This window comes from Notolabrus celidotus, chromosome 2 (assembly GCF_009762535.1).
Source record: "Notolabrus celidotus isolate fNotCel1 chromosome 2, fNotCel1.pri, whole genome shotgun sequence".
Classification (NCBI taxonomy): Eukaryota; Metazoa; Chordata; class Actinopteri; order Labriformes; family Labridae; genus Notolabrus; species Notolabrus celidotus.
In genome coordinates, this window is record NC_048273.1 from 37,695,976 (window position 1) to 37,715,329 (window position 19,354).

General features: G+C 41.0%; 1 protein-coding gene across 1 annotated transcript in view; it reads left to right on the top strand.

The window, feature by feature from the left end:
• Nucleotides 1-725: 725 nt before the first annotated feature.
• Nucleotides 726-19,354, top strand: part of LOC117825736 (gamma-aminobutyric acid receptor subunit gamma-3) — a 143,304-nt gene continuing 124,675 nt past the window's right edge. The window contains exons 1-2 of the mRNA XM_034701669.1: nt 726-1,124; nt 1,344-1,489. Of these exons, the coding sequence (XP_034557560.1) occupies nt 1,072-1,124; nt 1,344-1,489 (199 nt within the window). The 5' untranslated portion in view covers nt 726-1,071. The remainder of the gene's footprint in view (nt 1,125-1,343; nt 1,490-19,354) is intronic.

Sequence of the window (19,354 nt, forward strand, 5' to 3'; positions counted from 1 at the left end):
AAACTCTGGATATCTCAACAGATTTCAACTGTTTTTTTTGGATGTCCGCCATTTTTATGAAAGCACGTTAATTGGCCTACTGGGTTGCTGGAGTTGCTATTCAAGCACATCAATACTGTTAGTTGTGCACACCGGTGCTAAGGTCCAGATGATTACAATGTAAACACAACAAGAGACCTAAATTACAATTACAAACACAGCTACAAAGGTGCTTTAAAACGGTGTCAGCCTGCATGCCAATTAGCAGGATGTGGCAGCTATAAAGGAGCTCCTGCAGCACTTTGATGTGAAAGCTTTCAAATCAATGTGACAACTGACAAGGGCTAAAAAAGGACACACCACCTGTGCTCCAACTGCAGGTACATCACCTAAATAAAATGCATTTATTATGTTTATTAAGACCATATTTTGAATCAACAAGAACACACAAAGCATCTAACATGTCCTCCTTTTTTTTAAACAATGAAGGACCTGCAAATACAGGTGACTGTGATGTAATTAATATAATTACACAAATTTACTTACTTTGAAGTTGCAATACAATTACGAATTACTACAATTATGGTGGCCTTATAATTAAAATACGTAATTTAAATTCCATGAGAAATCACAATTGCATTTTCTAAAATCTGGCACAGCTGCCCAAATAACTGGAAAGGAAAAAAGAGGAAAACAACTCGAATAAAATTCAGTTTTTTGCAGGTTAAACAGTTTTTATTAGAACTGCAAAGAGTGCTGGTGTGACGCAGCTTAAGCCGTAGAGGAGTTTGGGATGAATGAGGCTTTCGGAGGACGCATTCAGAGTGTGCGCACCTGCGTAAAACCAGCGGAGCCCGAAACTGAGGATACGAGCACAGTTTACCCAGAGAGGGAGAAGGTGCTGCTCCGCGTGCACACGGCTGACGGGAAGGATTTGAAACGCTTGATTTCTAACAATGATATCTGCTGGATTACAAACTATGAGGAGCTTTTCTCTCTCATCATCCTCTGAGCAGCTGTGACCACCGGCTCCAGACTCCGACACGCGCCGTCCTCAGACACAGCAACACTTGTTGTGAACCTGCGAGAAACATGACATCCAAATTACTGGCATATGTCTTAGTGCTGTCTGCCCTCCACATGTGGTAAGTACAGTTTTATTGTTACAACCAGCTGGTAAAATATGTGATGCATTCAGAGATGTTAGGTGAAATATAAACTACACAAATGTGATGTTGATCAGGAAAACTTTTCGCATTAAGTTTGTCAGCAGCTCTAACATGATGTTTGCATGCATGCAGCCTGCAGACAACTATGCAGTGCATTGCCTGATTTCACCACCTAATCTTGTTTCACCTGTGCAGCTCTCAGGCAATCGAGTACGAAGAGGAATACGAGGATGTCACAGTGAACCAAATGCTGGCTCCTAAATCACAGGAAACAGACGCCACGGAAATACTCAACAATTTACTGAAAGAATACGATAAGAAACTGCGGCCGGATATCGGAGGTAATTCTCCTTTTATCTCAGTCACTGTCATGGTGTTGTACAGTGGAAAATATCATTCACGTATCAGGTAGGACTGTCAATGCATCAGCTGTTCAGGTGCAAACGATGAACCCTCTCTAACTGACTTGAAGGCTTCAGATTGAGAGGATATAATCTGATAAATGAGCAGATAGATGGTGTCACTCAGTCTAAAGACTCACTTCACATTAAAGTAGATAAATATCCATCTAACTGGGATAACAACCCATAAAAGTCTCCATATCTGCAAATCAATTTTTGTTAAACATGAATAAAATGTGGAAATCAGTGATCTGCAAAGGTCCGAGTTCATAAACCTGAATAATCTATTAGAACATCTCAAAGCAGCAGTCACATGTAATAAGTCTAATACTCTTCAAGGTCAGGCTTCACAGCTTCTTCACAGCTCTATCCATCTTGTGAGTTAGGTGAGAAGGTGACATCTTTGTCTAATGTGTTTATGACATGCTGTAACACCTCCATGACAGCTCATTGGCTGTTTGGATATCTATAACAAGCCTAACAGTCGGAGGTGCACAGTATGTCATTGAATTCCCCGTCAGCAAACACAATCAGACCAAAACTCTGATTTTCTAATGATATGCACACGCTGGATTCATCATTTTGCACAGAATTAACATTCGGTATGGATGAGTAGTGTTCATCATTTATCAAGCTGAGTGATATGGAAGGCAAGGGTAGCCCAGCTCTGTGTGTCGGACTGTTCAGGCCTCCACAGTGCACATTCATTTCTCATGATGATCCTGAACATAACACAATCACTTGCAAAAGGAAAACATGCTTCCTTTTGATTATATTTCCATGTGTTTTGCACTTCTTAAGTTTCTCTAAGACATGCTCCGTTTCCTTTGTTACACCTGAATCAATAATTCTCATCACATGCAAAGGAAGCTTGTTTTAAGCGCTCCATAGATGAGCGGTGTGGAACTGATTTTCACGACTCATGATTGGACTTGGACTTGAGCACTGGTGATTTCTGCAAGGGCTGTTTTCGAAATTGCCTACTTTAGTAGCAATATGTACTTATTTGGCCAAAATTCAGTATGTAGTATGTAATATGTGAACAAGAGCAATATCTGCAGTATGCCCAAAGTCCCCGGGTGTCGTACTGATTCAGGAAAATTTCACGGTATGCATCAGACCAGTCTGCCTTGCGTACTGTTTCCCACAATGCACAGCACTCATTCTGCTGTTTATTTTCTCACCTTTTTGACGGGGGAACTCAATTTTTATGTGCTGTGAAAATCATTAAATTCCATATAAACACTTCCTAACTTTTTAAATCATAAGTGATGCTAAAGAAGCAGTTTCTCTATCAGCTTGGTCGTTGTTTACTTCCACTTTCCAAAACTGGAAATTCAGTGACGTCTGGCCCAGCATACTGCAGAACAGATCCAACAGAACAGTCAGACTACAGACAAAATTCAAACACAGTATGTAGTAGGCAATACCTATTGCCTTCTACATTAGTAGGTAGTTTGTAGCAGGCCGTTTCAAAAACCGCCTTGGACTTGCTCTGCAAAAAAGCAAATCTTGCAAAGTGTTTGCGTATTTTCTACTGAAAGCTCCAGTCAAAATATGTCACTAAGCCACAATGACCAGGCAGGTTTTGATGTAAGTCTTTGTTTGTTTAGATATTATGAGCCAAAAGTTACTTAATTACTTTGTATGTGTAAAATTAGATGTCAATGCAACTATTGCAGTGTGGACTTAAGCATTGACTGCATTCACACTCTGAAGATGGAGATTTATTTCTTGAAAAAGACAGTTTTCTTGTTTTTGTAGGAAGCTCTAATAGTTTATTGAGTTTTAAACATGGGCTAGCACGTGTGTTAGCCTGCATGTGCGTCCACGTGCAGTCTTGTTCAGCAGCAGTGTCTGCCTAGATGTCTTAAGAGGCAGAATGAACCATGCTTTGTTTCAAAGAGTTTACAGCAAATGCAAGCAAGAGCTGTGCCGACATGTGGGATATGTACAAGAACCATCAAGAAAACAGGGACAAGCTCAAACATCTGTAGACATCTGTTCAGGATATACCCAGAAAAGTGGATGAGATACTAAAAGTAACTTGGCAATGGTGGCTTGACTTTGTAGCAACTTGATTTGGACTTTAATACAATCGCAGCTAATGATAATCCTGGTGTTCTACAAACTACAGTGATGATGTTTAGACAGTGTTAGCTATCTTCATCCTGAGGTACTCCACAAAGCAAGCATATAGAGAGTCAGGAAACTACAAAATCCATTCACCCATCCTCAGAAGTACTTGGTGTTACCCTGGACTCCACCCTCTTCTTCCAGTCCCACATAATGTCTATCACCAATTTTCTATCACTGCCTGGCCTCCTGCAGCAGTGTCTAGTCTGGGGTACCCACCACAATCCTGGACAGGCTCCAGCATGTGCAGAACTAGGCTGCCAGGGTTCTGACTTTTGCACCAAACCCTGGCAGCACATCACCTTACCCTCATCCAACTTCATTGGCTCCCAGTCAAATTCCAAATTCGCTACAAAATCCTCCTCCTCACCTACGAATCTGCCCATGGTCCCCAACAGACCTCCTCCACACACTCAGCCCTGAAATCTTCAAACATGTGTCAGCTTGCCATCTCCTGCACCAAACTCCAAACTTTTGGGGACAGAGCCTTTCGTGTGGCAGTTACAGGCAACCCCATCTCTGGACATATCCAAAAAACGGCTTAAACCCACCTGCATGTGCAACAAAGCATATGGCCTGCAAAGTCAACTGACGAGTAGTCATCAGTATTCATTTCAGTTTCTGCTTTTTATTTTCACCCCACTTTGTAAAGCGTGCTTGGGGTTATTGTTGTTATAGTCAAATTATATTAGATTGGTGTCTTTGTCACTTTAAGTTTGCAAATCCTGCTTGAAAGTTCTGCTGTGGTTTTTGAGTGCCTTCAGGTTTAGCTTTGGGATCAGCCCTGGCTCTGAAATCAGGTGCATATTCATGTCAGGAAAGCCCAATATCTGGCCACACTTCAATATCCACAGACATCTGTGTCTTTGGTAAACTAAAGTGAAACTGTCAAATACAACTACTCAGAATTGAAGCAGGAATGTGTCTGTTTGGACCTGTTTTTGTTGTTAGAGGCAGCTGATGAAGGCAGCCATGTTGTGGATTGTTTTGCTTCTTGGAGGCGTGTTTTGGTGGGAAAGTGACGTCAGTACAAACTGTCTTTTGTTCAAGAATCATTAAATATGAAGAAACATTAAAAATGAGGTTGTATGGGGGCATCCGTTTGGCTTGGTGGGGAAGTCACGTGCCCCATGTACCGAGGCTAGAGTCCTCAGAGCGGGCAGCCAAGGGTTTTAACCGGCGGGTCTTTGCTGCATGTCATTCCCCACTCTCTCTTCCCTGTTCCTCCTCTATTCACTGTTCTAGCTCTAAGAAGGCATACAAGCAAGATGTCAAACTAATAGCTTGGACAAAACGACTCAGTGTAGGTGTTCATTGTTGAAACATAACAGACCCCTGCAGCCAATCAGTGCAGAGTATTGTTCATAACTGGTGGGTTATCTTGCAGAAATATCATGTAATCTACTTGCATAAGCTACAAACTGCTGCTGTATACTTTCAATACATCAATAACTACATTATTATTACTATATATGGCCAGAAATGTGTGCTGATTTTGCTGTAATTTAATAGCAGATACTCCAGTAGTCTCAGTAAAAATATAATTTTATTTCTAAAGTAAGCAATAACTGTTTTTTAACTGTGCAAATAATGTGTCTGGGCGGTGATGCTAATGGTTAGGGCTGTGTGACTGAAGTTAATGTGCTGTACTCCTGACTGAGATGAGTATGAATGATTGAATATGAAATATGAAAGATTTGTGACCCACTTATGGAAAGCAGAGGTATTAACATAAAAACTTTATTCACAAGGTTTACAAGGTTATTGCAGGAGATCCCAAAAAAATTAGTCTCTAAAACGTCCGAAGGTTTTCAGTCATCCTAAACCGTTTTTAAAGGTTTCAAAGAGCTGAAAGGTGAGTTAAACATTTGTGAGTCTCAGTATTTCTCCAGCAGGGAAAACTCCCCGAGTTTCTCAGCTGTTCGTTAGATTCTGACCTGCAGTAACAAAGGTCATGAAGCGGCTCATCAGCATATCCTCATGAATATAAATTACATTTGGAGGTAGGAAGTTTGAGTGCAGCAGGGAGATATGAGGGTTTCTATAACTCTCAGACTTCCTCATGTACAATCTGAATGAGGAGATGTAGGTGTTGTTTTTCGGTCTTTGAATGTTTGCAGTGTCAAGATTAAAAAATAGTGTTATGATCTTATCCTGCCATTTCCATTATGAGCTCTAACAGATACACTCTGGAGATGAGCTTCATACAGTGTAAACGTTTTCACGTCCTCCTCCTTGAAAGGTGTTACTTTAAAGCAAAACGCAGCTCTTACTGTGGTGAGAGGAAAGAGGGGGAGGGGGATTTGTTTGTATCACAGCTCAGAGTGGAGCTGCAGTTCAGACATTCATCACCTGAGAAAATGCTTGATTTTAACATCCTGTTATACTACAGTCATTGTGCTGGAAAGCTGCACTGCTTCAAATAGCCTCAAATATTATTACAGCTGTTCAGTTTGAGTCTTTGGTGTTGCTGTTCATAGTTTGCATCACGTCTTGAAATGGAGAGGCCATCAAGGACTAGTACTTTTTGGTATCAGTACATGATCGGTCAATTCCAAGAGTACCGCTAATTTCCTGGATAAATGGTGCTCCTTTTGGTATTAACATAAAAATTTGGTCATATCTCATGTCGTTTGCATTTTATAATTTCTTTCTAATGTAAATGGCGTCCATCCCCTATGCTGACACACCTGTTGTTGCATTGTTGGGGTCTCATGCTGACCAAAGTCTCGATGGTTAATAAAGGGTTTGAAGTTTGGGCCCACTTAACCAAATTTATTTCTGGTGCATCTTTGTGCAAATTAAGTATAAACAATGTTGCATCTAGAGGGGTTATCACCAGCAACCTCATGAAGCACAAGTTCAATATTCTGTAAATCTGAAGCATGTTGAACTACTCTGAAAGGCTTGTTCAAAAAGGCACATGAGAAATAAGCAAAAGAGACACGAGGTTTGCTCAATTTGTGACATCACAGATTGGTGGATATTAGGGATGTACATTTTAAGTATTTTCCATGATCGATTTTTGGAAATGTTAACGATCAATTATCGATTAATTGATTAAAAAAAAACATTATTATTCTTACGTCAAAAACAATGCCAAATACGTTGTTTTCCCCCTAAATTGTATTTTCTACAGCAACAAAATGCATCTAACTGACGGGATTGAATAAGGGTACATGTTTGACACGCAGAATATCAACGATCAGGCTCATAAAAATATTCTCCGCGGACATAATCTTATAAAGTGAAGGCTCATGATACTAACAGAAAAGTACTTCAGACTCCCAGTGTCCAGTTTTCTGTCTACTCGTTCTTATTGAGAAAAATAAACGTGTATTTGGTCAGGTGTCAGCCGAGAGCGCAACCGGGTCATAATTAGTCCAGCGGCAGGAAAGCTCAGACGGCTCTGATGTTTCTGCTCTGCAAACATAGCGTACCTAAATGTCCCACCTGTCTGTTGCCTTTGTATCTAAAGGTGGAAATGTCAAGTTTATAGTTATGAACCTTCGTGTCCTTGTTGTTGTTGGCAGCAGTTTTGTATTGATCCTCTTTTAAAAAGCGCACGTGGAGGAGACCTGACGCACAGCCGCAGCCCCCAGCTGAGCGTCTCCGCTGTGCGCAACACCTTTACCAGCTGATTCACATCCAACCATGCTTTAAACTTAAAACACCTCCCTGATAGATGAGTGTAATATGAGACCACATGATGTTTGTTCCACGTGACGGAAAATTGATAATAAAAATGTGTGTTTCGAGTAATTTCTTAACAATCAATTAATCGATAATCGATTAATTGTGGTCATCTCTAGTGGATATCTTTTGAAACAGCTCCCCTCAGCAGACACTGTCAGCCTCAGATTTTCCACAGGTGAACGTGTTTCCAGGGGCAATAAAAAATGAAGAACAGGTACAGATAAGAAATAAAATACCTTGCTTGTGATATGAACACTGGTATCTCCATCAAAGTCAAAGAGGAGGTCAGGTTGTTCTGTTAATAAATATAATACTAGCCTAAGTCTGTTCTTCAAAGCTGCCGATCTTCTCTTTATTACCTGTCCAAACTCTCAGGGTCAGATTTTGGATCTGAAAACATTTGGCCATATTTCATAATTTTTCATTTAAAGTGAGAAACACCAGTTAACCCAATAACTATGACTTTGTAGCGTGGCAACAGTAGAGGAGACTTGAAAATGAGCAGTATACCCCTCTAAAGATTTTGATTAAGCAATGCTAACCTGATTTCTCCCTCTGCCCCAATTATTGCCAGACTGTATCAAATACTTGATTCTGATTGGTCAAAACCCCCATAAGAATCGTGGTTGAATTCTCAACAGCAAAGTTTTGTCAAGACGAATCTGACCCCATGAATCAATTTAATCAGAATCTGAATCAGAAATACTTTATTTATCCCATGGAGGGAAATTCACTCATTAGTTCTTATAAACAGTATGTAAAGTCAAAATATTAATAGAAGAAGGAATAAAATAAGATATAAATACAAATAAAATAAAATAAAAATAATAATAAACTAATAATAGAGTATATACAGAAGAGCAGAATAGTTAAAACTGGCTATGTAAAAAAGCGTTGGGAATGAAAATCAATCTGCAGAGTGGAGTCTGGCTTATTTCAACTCTGCCTGTTGACACTGTGGCGAAGTCGTTAGCTAGCTAGTTTACGTTAGCTTCCTAAATCAGTAAACAACATGGAAGATATATCAGTCCCTCCAGGAAGTTGCAATTTCGCGATCGCAACTATCAACGCAAATTCAACCAATCAGCGCGATTTTTTAGCGGCCTTGCAATTTTATACAATCACCGCAACTTTCCCGCAAATTTGACCAATTACCTCAATCTCAGCCCCTGTACGTCATCGGTTTCATAATCAATTTGACTTCCTTGGAACATAAACATAAGTCCTCACTTGTTCGGCACTTTTCAACAACAAAACACGCACAGAGAACAGGTGAAAAGAGGGGACAGCAGGCAGGACAAGTGACCATTACAACATTGTTATTTATAGATTGAGGGGCTCAGTGTTAGCTTGGTCTCTACCTGCAGCAGGTGTGCTTTATGAACCAGCTCTCCTCACCTCCATGCATCTGTCTCTTCTTCATTGATGATTTTTACCCCCGGTGTGCGTTAGTGACAAAGACACAACCAGGGGACGTCTGTTTAATATTTGATGTTTGACGTTGTTGCCGTGGTTACCGTAAAAAGCTCTGCATCTACAGCTTGATTTAATCCAGTTTGGTGAAACATCAGACACATTCAGTAAGTTTGGATCAACTCATAGTCATCAAAGATGCAGATTCGTTTCAGAGTGCCGTGAACTGACCGTCTGTGCCTCTGTCACTGCGAGGTGCATTCAGGGACCGTCGTAAATGTGCAATATAGTCCTTTCATGGCATTTCTCTGTGAATCAAGAGAATCAAAATACAGTCAGTGGCCACATCAAGAATGTTTTCTAAAAACAACTGTAATTTAGCATATGTAATTGCCCCTGAGATGTTATTGGGGGGAAAAAAGCAAAAAAAAAATCGCAACTTTCACCGCAATTTTTTCAAAAAGCTGTCGCATTCAGGCTTTTTGGGCCGCAACAATCACAAAAAAATCCTGCGAAATCCTGGAGGGACTGATATATTAAAAAAGTTACTTTTGATCTATTTGGAGGGCACCAAACTTTAGAGTCATACTAAATGGCTGACAGGTCACCAGCAGAGAAAAGGAGATGAGGGGAGGGAACCACACAGTATCATTGAGGGAGGTTTGACAGTGTTAAGTCTGATTGATTGAAAAGAAAACTCCAAAAGACTTATAGTTAAAGGGCAGACAACTTTAATCAGAAGCTGTAGTCATTTTATGCATATCTTCAATATGATGAGAGAAAAACTGTGATGTTGATTTGTGACAAGTTCCATATTAATCTGACCTGCAAGACGGCTTAAAAAGAAAACACCGGGGGGCTGGTGGCCTTGCGGTCTAAGCGCCCCACGTACAGAGGCTATAGTCCTCGCCGCAGGGGTCGCTGGTTCGATTCCCGACTGGTCGACCATTTCCTGCATGTCTTCCCCCACTCTCTGCTCCCCACATTTCCTGTCTCTCTTCAGCTGTCCTATATAATAAAGGTAAAGAAGCCCCAAAAATCTAACTTTATAAAGAAAACACCATTTCCATGAAGCATCACCAACCCTGGATTCTAAGTGACTATTTTTCAGCTGTATAAAAAAGTCATTATTACTTTCTATGTTGTTTCACCTTGTTAATCCTTTAGTTAGCTGAGTAATAAGCCTGTGTGTCACAGACGAAGTGTTGAAGAACGACAGCGGCAGCATTCAGAATCAGGTTTCCGCGCAGAGTCAGTCTTATTAGTGTAGTTTATATCAAACAGTCCAGCATCTCTAGACCCGAGCCTTGGGCCAGTTGTTGCATTCGTACAACACCTGTTACCATGGATACAGAGCCAGGTGTCCTCTGGTGTTTCAGGCTGACAAAGAGGGGACAGAAGAGAACAAATATTACTGGTACACTGGATGTCACTGGGGGGCACACGTCGATGCCCTCACACATGGAGCAGGGGAAAAGACCTTTTGAGGCGGTCCCGAGAGAGTTGATTCATCTCTCACATCCTAAGTGCTTCTTTCTCTCCGTCACTTTGTGCATGTGTCACTTTGACTCCAATAAATAACCCTAACCTCTCACAGGCCTCTCTTTATGTCGCCTATATGGGTTTGTTTTCTCACTCTCACTCACCCAGAGGCCATACTCTGGAGCTTTTATTTATCAGCTATGATTCAAATGGCTTTAATAGCTCTAATTTTTCAGAACAATGCTGCTGAGGCACAAAGCTGCAATTTTTGTCAAAATATTTTAAAACATTTGAACTTTAATTTCCCTCTTTATAACCCAGCTCCTCTGTCATGTTGCACAAACAAACATAACTCAGTATAATCCCTTAAAGATTTTCCAACAGTGTGTAGTGAAATATGGAGCGTATACCACCCAGGCGTTTATGATGATGGATCAGCTGGTAGCCTCTTCATGTGATAAAATGACTGAGGGAAAATGACACAGTAATGGCCTCTGTGCCCTAAAAACAACAAACAACTTTAAGAGTCAGTGAAGGATAAGCTGCACATTTACTTTAATGTCATAAACATGTTATCATCTGGACTTTATTCTTCTTTTTTGTAATTAAAAATATTGGCCAAGTTGCCCTAGAAGAGAGTAATGAAACAATTAGACTGGTTAAATATTTGGTCAATTCTGCCAAAGTTTAGTCTAAACTTTGATGTTGTCTGTAAATATATGTATGGTTTTACCATTTAGTTTTTTTGGAAAGAAAAGCTAACAACAGAATCTCACCACAATCTTATTTCTGGAGAGTTTAATCCCAAGTTGTGATCATCATCAGTCCATTGATATATCTCTGTTGGTGGAATTTGTAGAAAACAAGCAGAAACCCCTGCTGTAGAAAATGAAGCCAATGTGGAAGTGCAAAGAACTGCAGTTCCTGGAGCGTCCACTTGAGGCCAGCTCCAAAAGCCCAAAAAACTCTACTAGACCCCATATTAAAAATCACTATTCTCCTATGTGATGCCTTCCATCACGTTCAGCACATAGACCAGGGGTACTCAAATACAAATATTAGAGGGCCACAAATATTTTTTTCAATGAGTCAAAGGTCCATTTATTGAGGTCGGTCAGCCACATGCCATAATACTGTTATATTTAAAGCAAAATGTCCTTTTCGTTCAAAACAACAACAAAAATATGAATTAAAATGTTGTTGTTGTGTGTTGTTGTGTCTTAGATGTGTCAAGTCCTGCTTGCATCTTGATATGACGATTTCAGTGCATTTATTTTGTTGTTCTTACCTCTGAATTTTGAGGAAATGTCTCTTCAAAATTGCTGTGCTTCGTCTTATAATGCCGTTTCAATTTGGAAATCTTCACAGCTATAGTCTCCTGGCATATTAAGCACATGGGTCTTGTGCTGGTTGGAGGGTCAATAACTGCAAAAGTTTCACTCCATTCTTCCTCCAATTGCAGATTTTCACCGTCCACTTTTCTTTGAACAGCGAACTTATAACACGCCATTTTCGTGCATTCTAGGGTCCTACACATAGACTGTATAAAATATGGACATAGTATCCGTGACATCACTCATCTGTTCCTGAGCACTGTTTTGAAGCCAATCGACGGCGGCAGCCATATTGGAAATGCGGAACTCAACCAGGCAGAGTGTGACGTAAAGAGGTGGAGTTTGAGCCTCTTAGCCAACAGCTATGTGTTCCCGACCGGGAGTCAAGTCAGTCATGTACTTAATTCGGAAAAATCTTGTAATCTTAGTATTTTCTGATCCATCGCGTTAGAAAAATAGTGACCCAGTAACTTGCTGTCTGCGGATCATTGGCATGGAGACACGTCGCGGTATACACGTGCTGACCATAGACTGTATAAATAATGGACGTAGTGTCCGTGACATCACTCATCTGTTCCTGAGAGCTGTTTTGAAGCCAATCGACAGCGGCAGCCATATTGGAAATGCGGAACTCAACCAGGCAGAGTGTGACGGAAAGGGGCGGAGTTTGAGCCTCTTAGCCAACAGCTATGTGTTCCCAACCGGGGGTCACGTCAGTCATGTCCTTATCTGGGCAAAAACTTGTAATCTTAATATCTTCTTTACCGTCACGTTATAAAAAATTCACCCCCCGTACAGTGTGTGCCATTAGAGAGATTAGCTTCGTAGGGCCAAGCCATTTTTTGCACCAGGCCGTAAACATGTTTATTAATGCTGCAAAGATCGTCTTTTTCCCATTCATATCTATGTGGTTTCCTGTGTTTCTGCAGCCAGCCTCAAGCAGATTCTCGATGTATTGCAGTTTATAACACTTCTGCATGGGCTTCATCTTTTGAGACCAGACCGGTGGTTGCCGCTTGGTGCTGACCCGACCAAAACAGAGTGAAGGAATAACAGTTCGGGGGCCACAAGTAGGCGGCCGATGGGCCGGATGCGGCCCAGGGATCACCTATTGAGGGCCTCTGACATAGACTGAATAAAAAATGGATATCAGGCATTTATCCTTGACGTCACCCATCTGTTCCTGAAGTGCTGTTTTGAAGCCAATCGTCAGCGGGTGCCATATTGGAAATGCTGAACACAACCAAACTTCATCCGAGCTAGTGAGAGGTAAAGAGGCTAGCCCTTAGCCTTTTCGCTAACACCTACAGGGTGCCCGCCTGTCAATCAAGTCAGTCATGTCCTTATTTTGGCAAAACTCGTAAGTTTAATATCTTCGAAAATAACAAGTTATAAAAAAATAAACCCCGTACAGTGTGTGCTGAGAGATTTGCTGAACCCTTTTTGAACCAGGCTGTAAACATGTTTATTAATGCTGCAAAGATCGTCTCTTTGAATGGGTGTGTTTGTGGTTTCCGGTGTTTCTGCGGCAGGCCTCTAGAGGAACTCTATGAACTGCAGTTTTTAGCACCTCTGCATGGGCTTCATATTTTAAGACCAGGGGTTGCCGCTTGGTTCAGCAATGTAGAGTTCCTGTGCAGCCGTGTAGCTCTTTCACACATGTCCCTCACAGCAGGAAGTCCTCCCTTCTCTCACCATGGGGAGTTTGAGGTATGCAGTTGAGGTCAGCCTACGATAACGTTGACAGATGTGAGGTACAGACTAGTGCTGAACTTGTATCGTTGTTTTCTCTGATGCTAAGAAAACCCTATTTTAATATCGAGCTGTCACTTTAACTACTTTTATCAATGAAAGATGGATCACAGCATCTTTAAACCTGCCTTCTACCTCCTTTTTTGCCCACAAGGGGGCAGCAGAAAAAAAACAACATTGACTCAGCATTGACACATTTTCACGTCTGACACTGATACACCAAACTTGCCACCAAACCGTTGCTTATATACTCACCCAGCAGTTGTGGAGTATCATGATTTTAATGTGGAGATGTGGTTGGGACCTCTGTTTGAATGACTGTCGCTACTTTTTTGGTCTCTACTGACCACAGAAGCACATATCAGGCTCTCCAGCTAATGCATGCTAAGCCTTGCTCATCAGCTAGTTGCCACATGTGTCTAGTTCTGCCAGGTAGCGTACAGCTGGTTTCAGATTATTTTTATAAAATTCAAGTTGTCTGGTGAGGAGAAACCATGCATAATAAAAGAGAGGAAATGCCAGGGAGGAGAAATCCAATTTGTGCTGCCAACCGTGTTAACAATATAAACTTGGCTGCAGTTTTTCATTTGGATCCAACATTTTATTGACTCATTCTCAAATTTGAACAGAATTAAAGCTAAAAAATAATAATCCTGAAACTGCATGATGTGTTTTCACAGACAGAGCTGTCAAAAGACTGACTTTGATTTGCAGAGATAAGGGAGATTGGTGGAGTCAGTAATCCAGAGCCTCTTTCACAGAAACACTTCTGAGTATGTCGAGACAATTTCCGGAGCTCTGTTCCCAAATCTTTTCCAGAGATACATTTTCACATATCCCTCACAGCATGACGTGTTTCCTGTCAGACGAGGGGGTGGTAGGTGGGGAGAGAGGTGAGTTTCAGGAGGCAGGACGTGAAAGCAACTTGATGACACACGAAGCAACAGAGACATTAGGATGACAGCTTTTGTATTTACTGTATCAGTGTTATGTGTGAAGTGATGGATGTGCAGAGATCTTGGGTCTTTTCTTCTTGGTAATAGTTCTCCTTTTGTTCTTCCAATGTTTTTATTCATCCTGTAATGTGTCACTCTTCTGACTTCGCACCAGTCATATGACAAAAACATCATCATCCCGCCCACTTGACTTGACAGAGTAATTTTACAGGGAGCTGTCAGGGTGAAATTTTGTCCGTTCACACATGCAGCCCACTCCTAAAAATGTCAGGATTTTTGCATACATGTGAATACAGCTTCAAGAAACCAGAGAAAATCCTGACCAGTGAAGGACTCTCAGGTTTTATGGATGTTGTGCAGCCACAATGCTCGGCTGTCATGCAGCTACAAAGTGTTTGAGTCATAAACACAGTGACCTTTTCACTGAGCTACTTTGGGGACTACAGGATCCACTTTTCCTCTCTGTCTCTCCCTTTCTCTCTAGCACACACACACACACACACACACACACACACACACACACACACACACACACACACACACGCACACACACACACACACACACACACACACACACACACACACACACACCCATTTATTCAGGGGCATTCACAGGGTACTGACCACCATTGAGGCCAACTGTTCAGTCCTCTATGATGTGTAAATCTACAAGCACAGACAGCAAATATGTCTCAGCGTATTTCCAAATATAATGACTCATTAATGTTTATACTTTATCTTTTTCTAAGCGTAATCCGGTCTTTTTAATTGAATGGATTTTCCCTGGCCTGTGCTTTCCTTCCACCACTGTTTTATTAAAATCAGCTCTTTACTTTTTTGGTATCCTGCTGACAAACAAGCGTCTCAGAAACATAAGGTCCTTGGCAGAGCTCATTAATATTCTCCTTTGAATCACAGATCTGTATTCCTCCCTGGCCGCCCAGCCACAGCTGACTAAATTAACTTGTATGGATAATTTCAAATCAGCAATGATAAATAGGATGCGAGCAATTAGCTTGTTTTTTTTTTTTATTCCCCTGACCGCAGCCCACAGATAAGTAAATTAAAAAGTCGTTTGTTGTGATGCGGCCCTCTGATGGCAGATGGTGCACTCCTCGTCCTCCTGAACTTTAATGAAAGTGACTTTTTAAAGCTGCAACAGCCCATGGTTAAATAACCGGGGGCCTTTCCTGCACATGGTTGGAATGTTAAGTGATATTGGTAATGTTTTGAACTTGTTATGCTGAAATGACTGTGAGTAGAGTCTAAGTTATGTCTCCTGTGCCCGTGGTGATGTTTAACCTTTAATGATTACAGGCAGGGATATTAAAGCTCCTGTGGGGACCTTTCTGTTTGTGATTTTGGCACCCCCTCTGGACAGAGCGGAAACTCATACATCTTCACTTATTCTGTCATGTGCATGCATTAGTAGTCTTTTCAAATCCCCCAAAATCATCATGCTTTCTTTCAACAATCAAACATATCACTTATTTCACTGTAAACTGATCTGCAGTAGAAAATGTTATAAAAGACTGTTTCATCAGTGTGCTGCAAATCGTCTAATCTGGCATTAGAAATACATGTATTGAAATTTACAATCTCATCGTTGGTGGTCTCATTGAGCATTGCTAAAAGCCATTACTGTGAAAAGAAAATCTGAACCAAGTAACATCATGCTTTTCTTCTCTCTTCTGAGTGTAACATACCAATATTAGGCTGTTGTGAAGTTCAATGTGTATGCACAATTAAAGTTCTGCAGACCTGAAGGCTGTAGGTTCAGGACCACACTTTTTGGATGCAAAATTACACCACCAGTCAAAAGTTTGGACACACCTTCTCATTCAATGGGTTTCATTTATTTTAATTATTTTCAACATTGTAGATTAATACTGAAGACATCAAAACTATGAAATAATCTGGTTTGGCCACAATCTGGATTACAACAGTAGTCAAATAGGGCTTTCCATTGTGTACTAACCCTACCTCTGAACAACACAACTGATGGTCTCAAACACATTAAGAAGGCAAGTCATTCTACAAATGAACTATTGACAAGGCTCATGTTAATTAGAAACCATTCCAGGAGACCACTTCATGAAGCAGACTGAGAGAATACCAAGAGTGTGCAAAGCTGTCATGAAGGAAAAAGGGGGCTACTTTACAGAATCTAAAATATAAAACATATTCTGCTTTGTTTAACACGTTTTGGTTCATTCAATAATTCCATATATGTTCTTTCATAGTTTTGATGTCTTTGATATTAATCTACAGTGTTTACAATCATTACAATAAATACAAGCCCTTGAATGAGAAGGTGTTTCCAAACTTTTGACTGGTAGTGTATAAGACCCTTGTTTGCAATGGCACTGCCCAGTGGTCACCAAGGAATGCATTTTTTTGATTGTAACCACATTTTTAGTCTCTAATCGTATCCCTTACCCTAGCCGTAAGTGTTGCAACAACACCAGAGAAATGCAATCCCAGAATTGATACTACATTTGTCCTGTGCCTGTAGCCTTTGGCTCTGCAGACACATATTATTGTTGTAACATCAAACTCCACATTAGCCTAAATCACAGACACCCCCACAAAAAACAAACAAAGCCAACCATATGAATAAAAAAACAACAACATAGTCCTATTAAAGATCCTGTCGCCATCTTAACAGATGGTACTAGGTGATTGAAGTGACAATAAAAGTACTGTCTGCAGTATCAGGTGTAAGCTGACTATAAAAGGGATTACTGACTGAGATATTTGATGTCAAATGGGATAAATGACTTTTATAAATATGTTCTATGCACAGAAGACTCTGAACCTTTGTCCTGAAGGCAGAACTTCTAGAATGGATGGCTGTGGTCACCTACATTTTCAGACTCGGGCGATGGAGTGCCTTTTCATGATGATGTGACAGCTGAATCTGTTTGCAGCCTGAAACGGTTCTTCTTAATTTCAACCACCTTGGAAAGCTTTGCCTTGCTTTGCTCTTCATTCCTAAAAGTTTAGTACAAGGCAGGGCTGTCGCATCCTCCTTTAAAAGATACTAACACAAGATATGTATATATTAAAAATGTATCTCTGTTGCTGTATTTCCTCTGCACCTGGCCCTTACCTGACCAAACTCCATCTACTTCAGAGCTCCTTCAACTTCTCCAACAGAAGGTACTGACTCCATTTACGTCAGGACAGCAACTTGAGAGAACTCCAGGGTTGCGATGTATATGCAGAGGGAGGAACAGATTACAGGCAATTATTTTCCAACACCAACATTTGTTTGTTGATTGGGTCGCATAATCGCAATCCTTCCCTGATATGTTACACCCTTTTTACACGACACAAAAGAAGAAGCATCAGCCTTGGTCTGCAGCGGACAGTTCAACATGAGTAACAGGAGGCATCACTGACCTTGTTTCCTAAACTGAAAATTGTGCATTTCATAACGCTTCCACTGCTTCCAGGAAGGAAGCTAATAGAAGAGTGATTCATGCCTATCAGTCCCAACAGGAGTGCCACTATTTTTGGTAAGAGTGTGAAAGACTGGTACACCAAATGCATGTTATTTGTATTTTTCAGACGTGTGTGAATAGGACTAGTTCTGAAACATTCCAATACTTGTTTGGATGAATATAGTTTTCATTTACTTTTTTTAATATGTGACACAGTGTGGAGGCAGGTGGAGTGAAGAGTGTATTTCTGTTCAGGAGCTCTTCACAAACACTGTTTTCTACACCGTGGAATGACATTTTACTCGACAGAAGCACAATTTGTCTCGGCACTTACTCCAGCAGTGAAGGTGTGCAGCTGTCACCTGCACCCTTTTATTTCACCGCTCACTGTAGCTGCTCCTCACTACCCCATTAAAACCGTATGGATATTTAAGAAGCAGATAAATGCATCAGAGAAAAATGAGTGTTTGTGGTTGTGGCTATTCTTGGTTTGGGTTCGTGAATGTTTTCAATGAGAACTATCAGCAGTGGAAAAGGTTAGAAACAGCAGTAACAGCGTTTTTGATTGCCTTGAAACATTTTTCTTTAAAGCTAGGGTTGGTAGTCTCGGAAAACCAGCATGAATTTGAATGTAGCTTTTCCTCATGACTCCGTCTAACCCCTCCCCTCCTCCCTCAGAGCTCCTCCAAAACGACGCCTCCCCGCTCACATGCACGAGTGCCACTGATTCTCGACCATATGATGGTGACTGATTCAAAACCGGTCCTCACCAAAACATTATCATAGTGAAAGTTAAAAACACAAACAAACATGGCTGCTGTTAGTACTCACAACTATCATTCTAGCATTATCCAGTTGTACTGGTGACACGATATCAGGAGAAAAGTTATAACACATATATAATACTGTAACAGCTCTACTGTTTGTTAAACCTGTTCAGTGTAGATGTTCTTAATTCCTACAGTGTTGACGGTCAGTGAAGGCATCAGGAGAGGTGTAGAGTGTAATGGGAGAGACAAGAGGAGAAGTTCTTCATTCATTCAAACATTGATTGTTGTTTTGTTGGTTGGCGTGATCACGGCCGACAGTGACCGGTTATTAAAACTCAACGTGTTCACGAATCGGCTCGTCATCACTACAGCGTCCGGACAGACGCTACAATACATATATATTTTCTGTAGGACTTACTGAACGTCATTAATTATTCTGCTTGTTGGTGAGAGCTTTTTAGACTCTGATCCGGACTACAGTCCTGAGCAAAGCACCTCATCAGGTCAGAGGGGACAGGCCCGAGGACGAGCGAGAGGGGCAGTCAGTAGAGTCAGGGGAAGCAGAGGCAGGAGACGGGGACTCGGAGGAGTGCACGCTGGGGAAATGTAGCGCAGGAGGAGGGCAGAACGGCTGGACGGGATTTGATTGGTTTAAAATTTGGGGAGCCAAAAAACGCTGATTGGTTGGTGTTTTCCCAGGTTTACTCCGGCTGTAGATAGCAGTTTTTTTTCACTCTTTTTTAAGAACACATTATGTATTGATTGCCATCAGGACATAAAGATCATTTTAACCAGTATAACAAAAAGTGGATCTAAATCT